The 13,785-nt window shown below is 44.0% G+C and overlaps 1 protein-coding gene and 1 long non-coding RNA gene across 7 annotated transcripts in view; one reads left to right on the forward strand and one right to left on the reverse strand.

Moving 5' to 3' along the window:
- LOC108408377 (uncharacterized) overlaps positions 1–13,785 on the forward strand; it is a 50,306-nt gene that overhangs the window by 16,997 nt on the left and 19,524 nt on the right. The gene's annotated exons all lie outside the window — the stretch shown is intronic.
- SLC28A3 (solute carrier family 28 member 3) overlaps positions 1–13,785 on the reverse strand; it is a 52,750-nt gene that overhangs the window by 12,365 nt on the left and 26,600 nt on the right. For all 6 annotated transcript variants that reach the window (XR_012127769.1, XM_017678344.3, XM_017678346.3 and 3 more), the window contains exons 4-11: positions 11,234–11,325; positions 9,605–9,794; positions 8,382–8,526; positions 7,008–7,121; positions 6,300–6,377; positions 3,887–3,967; positions 3,088–3,168; positions 1,021–1,146 (exon numbers count right to left, since the gene is read on the reverse strand). Coding sequence is in view for 5 of the 6 variants with exons in the window: in XM_017678344.3 (XP_017533833.3) it covers positions 1,021–1,146; positions 3,088–3,168; positions 3,887–3,967; positions 6,300–6,377; positions 7,008–7,121; positions 8,382–8,526; positions 9,605–9,794; positions 11,234–11,325 (907 nt within the window). In the remaining variant the exon portion in view is untranslated. The remainder of the gene's footprint in view (positions 1–1,020; positions 1,147–3,087; positions 3,169–3,886; positions 3,968–6,299; positions 6,378–7,007; positions 7,122–8,381; positions 8,527–9,604; positions 9,795–11,233; positions 11,326–13,785) is intronic.

A 13,785-nucleotide genomic window follows, 5' to 3' on the forward strand; every position in this document is an offset into this window, starting at 1 on the left:
CAGGATCCTCACCTGATCCTAAACTAGTTGATTATGTAATTGACCTACTGCTAGGTCAATGTTTCCACACCCATAGGCAATATTATTAACTGAGTCACTGTGTAAACCCAGAGGTGGGTTATGGACCTGTAGACTGGTGGATGCAGACATGATTCTAGTGCTTGGCCTTCTGCTGTGAGAATAAAGCCAGGTATAAACCCTTTTACCCCCAAGAATGTTCCATTGTCATTTCTCTCTCTCACTGAATCCATAGTGAACTTGCCCAGAGCTGAAACCCTCAGGCAAGACAACAAGTTACAAGAAAGGGGGGGGGGCAATCTAGATTTGGTCCATGGGCCATACTTTGCTGACCCCTGGGCTAAATTGCCTTTACTAGGTCAGTAATAGGTTTTTTGTTTTTTTTTTACATATTGAAATGTAATGTAATTTCAGCCAAAATAACCTCATGATACTGTCTTGCCAATGGGTTTCAGCCCCAGGCAAGTTCGCTATGGATTCAATGTGACCAAAGAAATTGACAGCAAAACGTTCTTTGGGGTGAAAGGGTTTATTAATGGGCTTGTTCTCCCAGCGGTAGGTCAAGCACTAGCTTCTCTGCCTCTGCATTGCCACCACTCCAGCCTCTGTTCTGCTCTCTCTCCTGCAGCCTTGCAGCCCTGCAACCGTGTCGTGCAGAGCACTGGGTGCAGCTCCTTATACAGAGTCCACAGCCATGTACGGCCCACAGGTGTGCAGTGAGCTAGTCAACCAGGGCCAGGTGAGAATCCTGGCCATGGGAACTCTCATTTTATCCACCATACAATTTTCTTTTGGTATGGTTGGATATAATTCACAAGTAGGTGGCAGGATATGAAAGTGAACCCCGAAGTTCCTTGGGGCCACCCCATTCAAATGGCGAAGGAACTGTGACCAACTATATAGTAAAAAGGACACTTTTGGCTTCCTTTCCCAGCAGCAATGGTAAAGAAAAAATAGTAAGGAGGTTTACTCTTCCATAAATTAATCTCCAAACATTCTTACCCCAAAAGAAATGTATGCGCCTAAGACACTTCCGGCTATAGTAGCAAACCCAGCGGTCATGACTGCATGGAGCTCAGACTTGGTAATGTGTGGTAAGTATGGCCGGACCAGCAGTGGAGACTCTGTCTGGAAACAAGAGAGTGATGAGATTAAATGTTGCCTTATAAATCTTAAGAGGGAATCCAATCTACTCAGAACTCCTTTCTCCAAAGCAGTTATTTCTAAGTGGAGTACAGACCAGCCCCATCAGCATCACCTGGGAACTTGTTCAATACGCTCTGACTTACTGAATCAGAAACTCTGGGAGCAGGACCAGTAATCGTGTTTCAGTGACTCCCAGGTGGCTCTGATGCACTCCCATGTTCAAGAGCCCACACCACCGATGTCTGGGTCATTTGAATTCTAGGTGAGTGCGCATATGGAGTCACAGGTAAAATGTGCAGTCTGCAAGGCCAATTCACATAGGCCCTCATCTAGCCTCGGCTTGGAGTCTGATGGCTTGGTACAGTTTTGTAGGGTTGGAACACTATTGGACAAGCAACTCTGCCTTGTGGCCTGACCTTGGGACTGGAGATTCCCAAGCCTCTGTGACTTCCCATCTTCCACCTTCAACTCAACAGACACTAAACCTCTTTGCTGACCACAGGGAAACAGAGGTACAAGTATAAAAAAATCCCGGCAATAACAAGGACAGGTACCCACAGGCCCCTCCTAATTGAGAATCAGAGACCCTTCTCTTCCTCTTGTGGGGAGGAGTTGGAGAGAATGTACTTGTAAAGGCTTGAATCCCATTACGGAGGATGGGCGGCCTGTAGTGCGAGGCTCTCCATAAATAATAGCTGTACTTTTAGCATAGTAAGTATCAAATTGAGCACCACAGAAGCATGTGTACAATTTTATAATTTTCCCCTCATTATTTCTAATTGTTCTATAAGGTTGCATGTGTTGAGCTTCAATTTATGGACTAAATAGAAACTCAGTACATGAAGCCCTCTTACCCTGCAGGTAGGAGTAATCAACTCAAGATGGTGCCCTAATTAGTCCTGAGAGATTTTATGACTATAATTATAATAATTTCAACTCCTGGGGAAGGAAGTATGGGCCCCACTCTAAAGACTATGCAGCAGGATAGCAAGTTGGGCTGACCAAGAAGAAAGCTCAGCCTGCCTGGAGCAGTTGTAAGCCCAGGATTTGGGGTCATGTGTTACTCTGAGTGACTTGATTTTTGCTTCAAATCCAACCTCCTTGGGTAGCGGTGCTGACAAAGAGCACACTTGGTTTCCCTGGTGTGTGATTCCATTCTGCCTGAAGCTACATATCCTGAGTGATGAGGGTGATTATTACCATTTCTTATTCACCCAATCCTTAGGAATGCTGCTATTTTGATGACATCCCCTGATAACATGCTTCTTTGCTTAAATAGGATACAGGCAAAAGAGCATTTATCCATGTGATGGGTCAGGGAGGCGAAAATGCTTTTGTTATTCAGCCGTCAGCATTTTCCTTCAGGCTCAGCAACCACAGACTGTTGGCCGGTTCAGACCGGTTGCGAATGAACTCAAGTATGTATACAGCTGCAAGGCTATTGGCATAAAGAGTTCTTGGTAGCTTTCATCACCACAACCAATTATACTGCAGAATGTGAGGCTGTTACATGTTTGCAGCTTGGAGATAAGTGCTGAACTCCATCTGAGAGGATGAGCTGCTAGCCTCTGAAGGGTGGGCCACAGACCTCAACAATTCAATACATTCAGAAAAGATTTGTTGAGAATCTACACATGAGCAGCCCAATGCTTTGATAAAATGATTCAATCTTCTTCCCCTCCATAAACTTTCCAGAACTCAAGTTTGACCCTAGTGCACCAAGACTCTTGGAAGGGGTCTCTCTTGTACACTCTCTGTTTTTCTCTCTGGAATCTGGACATTGTCAACACTGTGGGTTCCTTATTTTGACACCCTTTCCTCTACACTAAAAGAAAGAACAATGTTATATTTTTAAATTCCACTTTCTGGGAAGCCTACCCATTTCAGCAGGTATTTTGTTTACTATTTGATATTACAAATTACCATTCCGACGAATATATTGCCAGCAGCAACTACAGATTCAATAGGAGATGATCCCATAGTCACTAGCATCAGCCATCCAACCTAAAAGGGAAAAGGGAGAAAGCCAGCGAAGAGCTGTTTGTTTACAAGGAACTTCAAAGTACGGATAAAAATATTTGGAGGAAAATGTCCAGGCCTTTAAAACTGTTGGCAGGCCAGCAATGGTGCTAAATGTGACTGTACATTATTTAGTCTATAGAGCAGGCCAATCATATCCTCCTATTTGAGTGGTAAGTCAGAGTCATTGTATATGACTTTGAACATTATACAAATGAATTTCTATTGGATCATTGTATAAAAGTAATAAATTATAAAAATTGCTAATAGTCATGACAGGGTTTACTGCATTCCAGGTACCATTTTAACCACTCTGGTAACCCACTTAGTTGTCATAATAACCCTTTGAGGGAGGTCCTATAATTATGAGTATTTAGTAGAAGAAGAATCAGAGGGACAGAACAATTTAGTTGTTTTGTGTAAGCTTACCCAGCTAGGGAGTGGAAGTAAATCCTAAGGTTTCATGAAGCCATCCAGTGGGTTGCCAGTCAGAGCCTTGTTACAAGTCTCTGAGATAAAACTCTCTATATGGACACATGTAGGATTTTTGGGTTTGAATTTAATATCCTGGGCTGGGGCAGGGGTTGGATCTTGGTACAAGTGAAATGTACTTTGGAAAAACTTGGATAAAAGGTATTTAAGATTTTTGTCTCTGAAAGAATCAGCTCTACACCTGTTACCCAGTCCCCTCTGGCCCTGGTACCTTTCTAATGATCCACTGCATCAGCCCAAGGTAGTAGAGCATGGACATTACAGTGCTGAAGAAAATCACCATCGGCAGGACCTGGGTGTGGGGGAGGAAAGCAATCATGGGTAATGGTGGCCTCAGAATTAGTAGTAGGTTTAGATCAGATTAGCAGGTTACAGATCCTTTCTGTCTCTTCTCCTCCAACACATCATAAAAATACTGAAAATGTCTTGTGAACTAAAGAACACTTTTATCAGGCAGCTTCATCATTTATAGTCTTATAATTTGCTCTGGAAAAGCTTGAATATATTTCATAGGAAATGTGACATTTCTTTTTTTCTTTGCTATGATGAGCTTTGCTTAGTTTTTGAGAGAAAGAATGAAGTTTTGGGGGAATGTGTAGCACCTTCTCCCATATAAGGCTGCCAGCAGTCTGTTTATTCTGATAGGCATCGCGGCTCATTAGCAGAGCAACCTGACTTCCTTATTCATACCGGTGGGGCAGATCAAGTAGAGCACGGCAAGTGCTCACGCACAGCGCCTCCTGTGAGTGAGCACCCTCCGCCTTGCCACAGGGGTGGACCCGCGTGAGGTAAGTCCCTAAAAAATGAATACTGTATGATTTCACTTATACGTGGAACCTAAAGGACAAAATGAACCAACGGTCAGACAAAACAAAATTACAAAATAGACTCATCAACAGAGAGAACAGACTAGTGGTTGCCATAGGGAAGGGGGAAGAGAGGATGGGTGAAGTAGGTGAAGGGGAAAAATAAGATTAGTGAGAATGTTTGGTATCTTTGACCAAGGTGATGGTTACATGAGTGTACACACATGTCAAGATTTGTCAAGATGCACACTAAGATTTGTGAGTTTTATTGTACGTACCTCAATAAAATGAAATTGCAAACTAAAATAATAATTATTTTAGCTAAGGAGTTTTGAATTACTAAAACATGGTTAAACTTTGGAAACTTGTTTACTTCTATGTCAACAAATTTATCTTTTTCTAGATGCTATTTTCCTGATGCTTGTTGGGGGCCTTCCTTGTGACCTGTGTTTCTACAGGGAGCAGCTTCTGCCCTGCCAAGAACACACAGAGCTGTAGTCTGGGTCCTTCCCCGCCCCCACCCCTCTGCACACCTTGTGCTCTGTTCCCCAGCTAAATGGCCAGGGGCAAGCTGCCACCAGAGGCACAGAAGGACTGGGGACCATTTGTATAGGATCTTATTTAGAAAAATCTATTAATGACATACATTAAAAGACACTTTGTGCCATTATTCAGAGCTCACTCATTTATGTGCTTTTATTGGTTTTAATGGGAAGCCAGAACTTTCCTGAAAGCTGCAGAGTCATCTCTTGACTGTTCCCATCGGGATTCTGCTTTGGTGGACAGAGTGGGGGGCCACTGCCCCGGGGGGAGGTCTGAAGACACTGGGGTCACCCAGACAGCAAGTTATGCCTCCTTGTCACTTAGTTATTTATTTTTCCAACTCTGGATTCAGTTCACTATATAGGTATATTTCGATCTCAATGTGTAAACACTTGACCTTTCAGAGACACCTTAGTTGTCTCAGCACCAAAGTATCAAATCAGTAGTTTAAAAAAAAAAAGAGCAGTTAAAAAAAAAGATTCACATGAAAGTTGGCCTAACTGAAGCCAGGGCAGTCTGGAGGTGAATTTGGTGTCCCTAATCTAGAAAAGAATTGAGAAGTTTGGGAACAATAACACGCCACAAAAGATAACCATGAAGAAAAAGCCCACTTCATCTTTCTGACTTGTGGGCAAGGGGCTTTCTAGAGGCAGTCAGCTTCCAGGGGCTTGTGGGAGCCCCAGGAGGGAATGGATTAGGCCTGGGCATGGGGCTGGGGTACCTTTCCTCTGGGGAATACTGGGGGAAGGCCCAACCTCTCAGGTCAGGGCTGAGCTGCAGGAAAGAAGGGAAAGTTTTAGCACAGGAATGGCTCTGGAAGAACAGAGGTTGATGTGGGTGACCAGCTTTCCTGGTCTGGGGGACTGAGGGGTTCCTGAGTGCAGAGAGTTGATCCTGGACCTGGAAACCTTTGGTGGCCATATGCCTATTCATTGCCAGGTAACATATGTCTCTTTCCCTGGAATCTCAGATACTATTATCCTATACGATTTTTCCTAAATATCTCAGGCAATGCTACCATCACCCCCACCCCCAAAGCATTTGAATATTTCTGACTTCTTCTAGATGTTTCCCTTAATACTAGAGTAACAAAGAAAAATGTTTATAATCCACTGACCAGATAAAATTGTAAACGAAAGGTGGGAATGTGCTATGCACCTACAACATGCTCAGCTGTGTCTAGTTTCTGGTCAGTTAGGTTCTATCTGAACATCAACAAAGACTGAGAAATTACTGTAATGGAAGTAACTGCATAGAAAAGGGGTGTGGCCTTACCTTAAATGCAAAGAAGTGGTCTGTGTATTTCTCACCGAAAACAAATGAAGCGCCAGCATCAGTGTACCCCAAGAAAGTCTCGGTTAAAGAAAGAAAAGGAGAAGATATTACAACCACTGCAGCAGTGATTACAGTCCACATGGCTTCCCAGGCTCTGCAGAGGGTGAGGACCCAGCCAACATACTGGATAGATATTTGGAAAGTTAATCTTCTCAGCTTCTCTGCCTCCAGTGGATGGCACAGAAGGGTATTTTGAACTATACCTGCATACATACAGATTCCCTGTCATTTCGGACATTCAATATGACTCCAGGATTGGCAGTCAAGAATTAGCCAGGTATAGCAGTCCCAGCGGGCCATCGATGGCACATAGGTGACACTAGTTACCTCTGGATGCAAAGAAAGCCTGTTTCTCTGTGGAACCATCTTAGAAGTGTGACAGCCCTCGGGCAGGATGAAGGGGGCACTCAGGATAGGGGAGTAATATGCTAGGTGACATGGGTAAAGGGACCACTGCAATATTAATAAACTAGATGGATTAACATATTCTACATGAAAAAAATGATTTGTCTAACACATGCTACAGAATTAAAATGTGGGTCAACTAGTGCAGGCAAATAAACCTATTTCTGACAGACATGCCTTGAGGATTATATCCAAATGTGAAAAACACTATAAAAGCAAGGTGTTCATTTGAACCCAACTTACCTGAACTTGGTTGCCCAACCAGTCAAAAGTCATAAATCCAGGGTCAGTCCTGAGTATTAAAAGCCCAAGAAAAAACTGCAACCCGATTCCCCAAAAGACAGGTCTCCAGTAAACCTAAGCAGAAAGATTGAGAGATACAGCCTATTAGACAAGGAATACTGGACTCAGCATAAATGTCCAGAGATAGCTACTTCCCTGGAAGCTTCTCATGTGTGGCCTGTGACCCACCTTCTTTGGGAGGACACAGCAGTTGTGAGTAGAGGAGAGAATCAGTGGATAGATAGAAAGTAGATAGAATCCCTTGATAGAATCATACTCAGACATGTCAGGGTTGCATTCCCTCTTCCTAATACTGAATTTGAAGCCTTGAGTCCCAGGAGAATATGTAACCATTACCTCACAATAAAATAACTTAGACACAAAGAGTACTCTTAGAAGGACTAAGGATATGGCCTTCCTAGTTGAGCTGTAAATATAAGGTACATAAAATTATTTCCCTTGTCTGGAAAATGGAAAGGCAGAATGTGATTTCTCTGTGTGCCCAAGGTTTGTTGATCTAACAATTTGTAAGTGAATTAAATGAAATTCCACTCTGTTGAGGGCCTCTCATTTCACTGTAAAAGGAAGCAATTAACTCTAATGCAGACCCAGGGAGCCCAGTAGTAAAGGGCAATCACCTGCTTTCATTTTTGGTGCTGAGATGAGTGGCCTGCAAAGAACTATGGGATTGGAGGCATAGAAAACTCTGGAGATGTTTATCTGAGAAAAGAAAGAATTTGGATCCTTTTAGGTGACTTTTTTTTCTAGGGTCACCCTTTCAGCCAGTAAAGTCTTCCAGAGTTTGCCATTATGAGTCATATGTGAAAGCCTCCATGTCTCCGAATTCCTGCCCACTTAATGGATTACAGGCTTACAGAATAAGGATGGGAATCGAAGCCAGTGTGAACAAGACTGCTTAAAGACAAAATTTTGGAGTAAAATATCCTAAATTGCAAATGGAAATTTGATAAACTACAGAATCCAAGGGTAGAAGATTAGATTGCTTACTGGTCTGGGGAAATCTGTATCAAAATGGATGTATTCTCTTTGTATGTGTGTTTGATGGGGGGAGGTGGGGTCTACAAGGACGAATTGGACTTGACAGGAGAGAACATTTCACTGGTTGTCTAACTGGGAAATTATTGACAGTGAAAAGGGAGAGACCAACATTAGTATGGAGCTTAGAAGTAAAGGTGCCCTGGCTGCTTAAACTGCTCTTGAAGTTCAGACAAACACTGAATAACAGTTATATTCTCTCACACTCATTATTTTGAATATTTACACATGATTAAAGAAAAGGGGGGGAAAGCTAAAAAAGATTAATTTCGTACTTACTTTAGTTGGGTGCTTAGAAAATAGAAATATCAGGAAAATGTACATTATGAGCCCACCAAAGGACACCAGATGCTGTCGGCCCAATTTGGCCGTGTCGAAGATCAGCCAGAAAAAAACTCCCAGGATGAGCAAGCTCCAGATCACCCTATGAGAACCGGAAAGGAGGCACAGATATTATCTGTGGGGGTATCTTGAACAATTTTAATCAGGCTAAAAAACACAAAATATCAAGAGTAGACATCCTGGCAGCAGGAAGTTGTGCCTCTAGAAATTGCAACAGACCCTCTTTGGTTGAGGCTAAATGGCAAATCTCCAAAAAATTAAGTAATGTGTCCCCCTCATTCCACAACTCTTGGGCTCTTTGCTGGTTCAAGGATAGATACAAAGAGTCAGGGAGAAGCAAGGAAGTCTGGAGAGGGAAGTCTGGTGATTTCTTTGAGAGATCTACGGGGAGTCCTCACTTCTGTTTTGGGAGATGGGTGAGGTATCACCTCTTCCTTTTCAGGGAGAACTTGAAATGTGTTCCCTGCAGTTGGGGGACTTCACTTGAGCCTCAGAGAGCTAAGTCAGACTTTAGACTGGGTTCTGACTCCCTGGGGAATGTCATAAGCACGACAAGTCCGGCTCATGGCTTGGATAGCAAAGCCAGAAAGGGTGCTGTACTGGGAATTGCACAATCCTGGTTTATTAGGCCAAGGATAAGTGACGTTTCTTCGCAGATCCCATGCGGGCCATGCTGGGGAGGGCTGGTCCTGGGTCCTACCTAGTAGGGCCACCTGGAGGGAGAGGAGGTTCCACAGGGAGAGGCTGAGGGAAAAAGCCCTGAGTGGTCACTGGCAGGGCATGGGTCCCCTAAGGAAGAGTCAGCTTTAATAATTCATAGGTGCTTCCTCCCAGAGGCCAGTTTTGTGCCCAGATCAGAAAGCCATCTTCCCAAGTCAGAATCAGCCCATCTTTTGGACAACACTTTATCCTTTAGTGGCACTTGAAATTACGGCAGCTGTGGGGACATTTGGACACATCTCGAATGAGTCATTGCCTGCCTATCAAGGCCTTGATTTCCTGTTGGCAAAGTGAAGGCATTATAACAGATTATTCTCTAGGCTGTTTCTAGCTTCAGGATCCCATGGCATGAGGAAGCAATTTGAGAACAAATTTTTGGAACAGTGCTGGACAAGACTAACAACCCTCTCAATTGCAATAAGAGAAACAAATGCATTTACCACTTTAGCCAGAACCAATGGCTGTTCAGAAGCCTTCTGCCAGGAGCCAGGCACTCATCCACTCGCTGCTCATATTTGGCCATAAAGTGATCCCAGACCACAAAGAAGGTGACAGCCACGGTGATCAGGAGAAGGGGAAGCGCCCTTCGAAAGTTGAGCACACAAGCTGCCATCACCATAACCAGGTAACCTGTCCCGGAAGCCAGAGCAGACAGTGAACATCACTAACGCCACCTGGAGACAGCCCCGGGGCTCCCTCTGGCTCAGCCCGGGGAGGCGCAGTCAGGAAAGAGTTGAAGGCAGCGTGCTCTTCATACGGCTGCTGGCTCCTCTGATGATCAGTACTATATTAGGTGGGGGTGGGGTGGGGGTGGCCTTTTTCAAAGCAAGTCCCTGACAGTCTCACCAGGAACACTAGGGAGGACAAGACACTAGGAGTTTTTCTCAAAGAACCTTGAGTTCCTGAGTTCTGGTGGTTGGTTGGTGGGCCTCTCAGCCCTAACCCTCTCAGCACTAACCACTTTTTCCTGGCATTCAGGCTCAGCAGATGAACTTCTATCGGAGAAACACCAAGTGTTGAATGAAGCAGTCATTGGCAAAAAGCTATGATTTTTTTCGGTTTGCAGCTCAAATTTGGCCTAGGCTTCTGCAGTAAACTAGGGCTAATCACAGTCTCAAAGTGTCACAGACTGGCTAAAGGAAATGGGTGGGGAATAATTACCAAGGTGGCTGCTTTTAAAGAGATTCTAGAATAAGAACAGCAAGGTTTCCTTTTAAAGGTCAGCAAACGTGGTTAAATCTGGCCTGCCACTTGTGTTTGTAAGTGGCAGGCACAGTTCTATTTGTATATTTGTGTCTGTATTCTTCAAATAAAGTGGCATGGGAACATAGCCATGCCTGTCTGTTTGCTGTTGTTCTGTAGCAGAATTGTGTGGTTTTAACGAGTATGGCCCGTAAAGCCTAAAAGACTGTCTGGCCTGGCACAACCTTGTAAGCTTACAACCTCTCTGTGCCCTCCTCTAGCTATCTGAGCACCAGCAAAGCCACTGATTGCAGGGATGCATCAGTCTTGGATTAACGTTTGCGCACTTGGGAGGAAGGGTTCATATTTTCCACACAGGAGGGTTCTTTAAAATGGGCTGTAGCGCCCTTTGCTTTGGAGAGAGTAAAAACCAGAGACCTGCTCCTCTGTGAAAACAGCATGGTCCTGCCTTCCGGCAAGAGGAGAGCCCGGGCTCCTCCTGGCATTGTATTTGCCTGAAGTATTAATTGCTTCTGTTGCCCCCTGCAATTAGGTTCCTACTTTGTGATTATCACCATGTTTTCCAGTTACTTGGATTTGCATTAACCAGCCCTCAAATCCATATCACAATAACAAAAGGCAGCAGGAGTATTTAAGCTAAGTAATTGACAGCCGCCTTCGTAAACCAGACAGGGAAAAAAGCAGCCTGGAATCCTAGGCTGAGACCCACCACACCACTCAGGGGCCTCTTGATTAATTTCTCTGCGGCGCTGGACGATTCAGGGAGGTCCAGGGGAAGAGGAAGATTTGTTTTCTTTCCCAGAAAACTGGTATTTGGGGGATCCTCAAAAAGAGGCACTGGTCTCCCACCCCCTTCTGTTACTTACCTACTAATAAGATGCCCCAGATGGTGTACCGAAGGGTGGTCTTGTGTTTCCTACAAAAATCATACACTGTGTCATACCTCCTTTCCAGACACCTGCAACAACACAAAAGGCAGAAGTAAACACCAAACATGGAAAGACTGTCGTGCTAAGGCTAGACGAGGCTTTGTAAGCCCAGCAGGCCACAGAACACATTCATGAAGTGTATGTCCTACAAAATAGATGTGGGAAACTCTTTTCCTTTCGGACTAAAATGAGCCATGGCTTGGATCAGTCTTTACTGAAAGGGTGCGCCAACCCCTGAGGGGTTACAGAGATATAGAAAACATGCTTCTGGAAATAGAGCAGGGATGATGGATAACTAACTGAAACCTGAGCATGAATCACAGGGCGAGAGCATCTCATTGGACTGTGAGGACCTCCATTAGCTGTTAAGCCACAGATATTAAATGTTGATTAAAAAAATCCCGTGAACTCTCATCTGGTTCCACAAAGTTTGAGTGAGTTGGTAGTTATTTGTTCCTCGCTCTCCATACTTTCTAGTGGGAGGGAGGCTGAGGGGCTTCACTGTTTGCTCAAAGTGTAAAGTAGGATTTTATAGCTGTTCATCAGCACTTTGTAATACAGCTTTCTCAAAAGTTCTGGAATTGTTGGTGTGTCTTTGTTTCTGTCCAGAGCTTTGTTATAGGGTGGTGGGTGCATCTGGTCACTCCTGGGGAGGATGGTGTCTACCAAGGAGCAGTTTGGAGAGGCCGCAGGGCCATACCCACAGTGACTGTCCTCTGCTTCTCTTGGGGTGCTCCAGATCCCCTCCACACCTAATTGCAAATCGGGCTTCCTGCACATGCCTCTTTCCTCAATGTACCCTGTGATGAAGACCTCTTCCCCGACTTGAGGCTGGATGGAAGGAATATACTCCCACATTTAATCATTCCAACTTCCAGGTTTCTAGATGGCATGTCTAAACGACTTCTCATCCGGGATGGAAGATTCCCAATCTCCAGGGTCTCATGGGCCTCAGCCCTGAGCTGGGACTTCCTCTGGGCTTGTTACTGCCTCTCCTTCCTCCTTCCAGGGGTCATGCCTGCAGGCCCATCAGCCCTTCTCCAGTCCCTCACTCCTACAAAATCTTCTTCATCTCCTCAGAGGGAGTCATTCCTCTGCACTCTTCTCCTACTATCTTCTTTGGCTGTGTTTGGCTGTGAAGCCTCGACTAACTTTCTGGAGAATCACTTGTGCCTGGTAGCACCAGCACCTTGGTTGTGAAGAATGCATGACAGGCATTTGTTGAATTACTAGTGATGAGTGAAATGGAGTATACATTACTTATCTGGAACAGCATTTTACTACTGTGGGTTGGGACCCAGAAGTGGGTTGTGAAGGCACACAGTGCATGTAACCACCTTTAAAAAGGAGAGAATAGGGCGCATCAAAGGGTATCACACATAGTAATGATAGGATAGTGTATTTCATGAAACTCTGAATGTCATGGATGTGTGTGAGTCCATGTACTGAGAATTAGAGGCACCACTCTAAAAGATATTGAGAGAATAAAAGTGTAGTAAAGACTAAGTTTTCATGATGTAATTTAGGGAAGGCTGATGATGGCTTAGCCTCGGATTCAGATACAGTGTTTAAAGGTGGCAGGAGTCAAGGGCAACATTCATCTACTTTAGGTTGGATCCATCAAAGTTTTCAATTGCAGGGAATGTGTGTAGTCCATTACAGCAATCTGAGCCTGCATAAAACAGAGTAGCTAGAAATATATTTTCTGGCCATTTGGTATGTAGGCTGAACACCCCTCAATCTCCTCATGGTTATTTCCATCCACTAACATTAGTGAAAGCTGAGTACCTCTGACCACCTAATAGAATCTCGCAACCCTCAGGGTCAGAGATTCTGGAAGTAAAAATGAAGGCTGGAACTAAACTCAGGTTTCCGAGGTAGTAAATATTCTTGATGGTGTGTATGTGATGAGGACTTTCATTCCTCATTCTCACCAACTCCAGAGATGTCTTCGACATACAAAAGCAAGATTCCTCAGAGACAGAGAAATTTAGAAAACTGACAAATACTTCCTTCAGTGTTATGATGGAGTAGCAGACAACCTTAGACTAGGAATCAGAAGCTGAAATGGTTTAAATTAGCTTTGTTCCTTTCTAGCTGACTAACCTTGAGTAAGACAATTCTCAGAGCTTCATTGTCCTGGTCTAAAATATAAAGATAATAATTTGCCTCTCCTACCTAAGTCATGGGGTGATAAGGACTTAGAATATCTGCAGGATACTATGAGGTAAGAGCAAATTCATTGGGATTTAAAGTGATTGGGTTTTGAGAAATCAATTGCTTATTGATTAACATTGAGAAGATGAATGAACTACTTTTGCATGGACTGGAACAATTGGTTGGCAATTTACACTTTTAGTTAGAAGACTGTCCTGGATATTGTGTACCTAGGACATAAGCAGTTAGAATTTACCACATCAATTATTGCAGAACTCCATTATTTTTTTTTCTGGAAATGCTGTTGGGTGGGTAGTGGGGACAGGGGACTG

This window comes from Manis javanica, chromosome 2, assembly GCF_040802235.1.
Source record: "Manis javanica isolate MJ-LG chromosome 2, MJ_LKY, whole genome shotgun sequence".
NCBI lineage: Eukaryota > Metazoa > Chordata > Mammalia > Pholidota > Manidae > Manis > Manis javanica.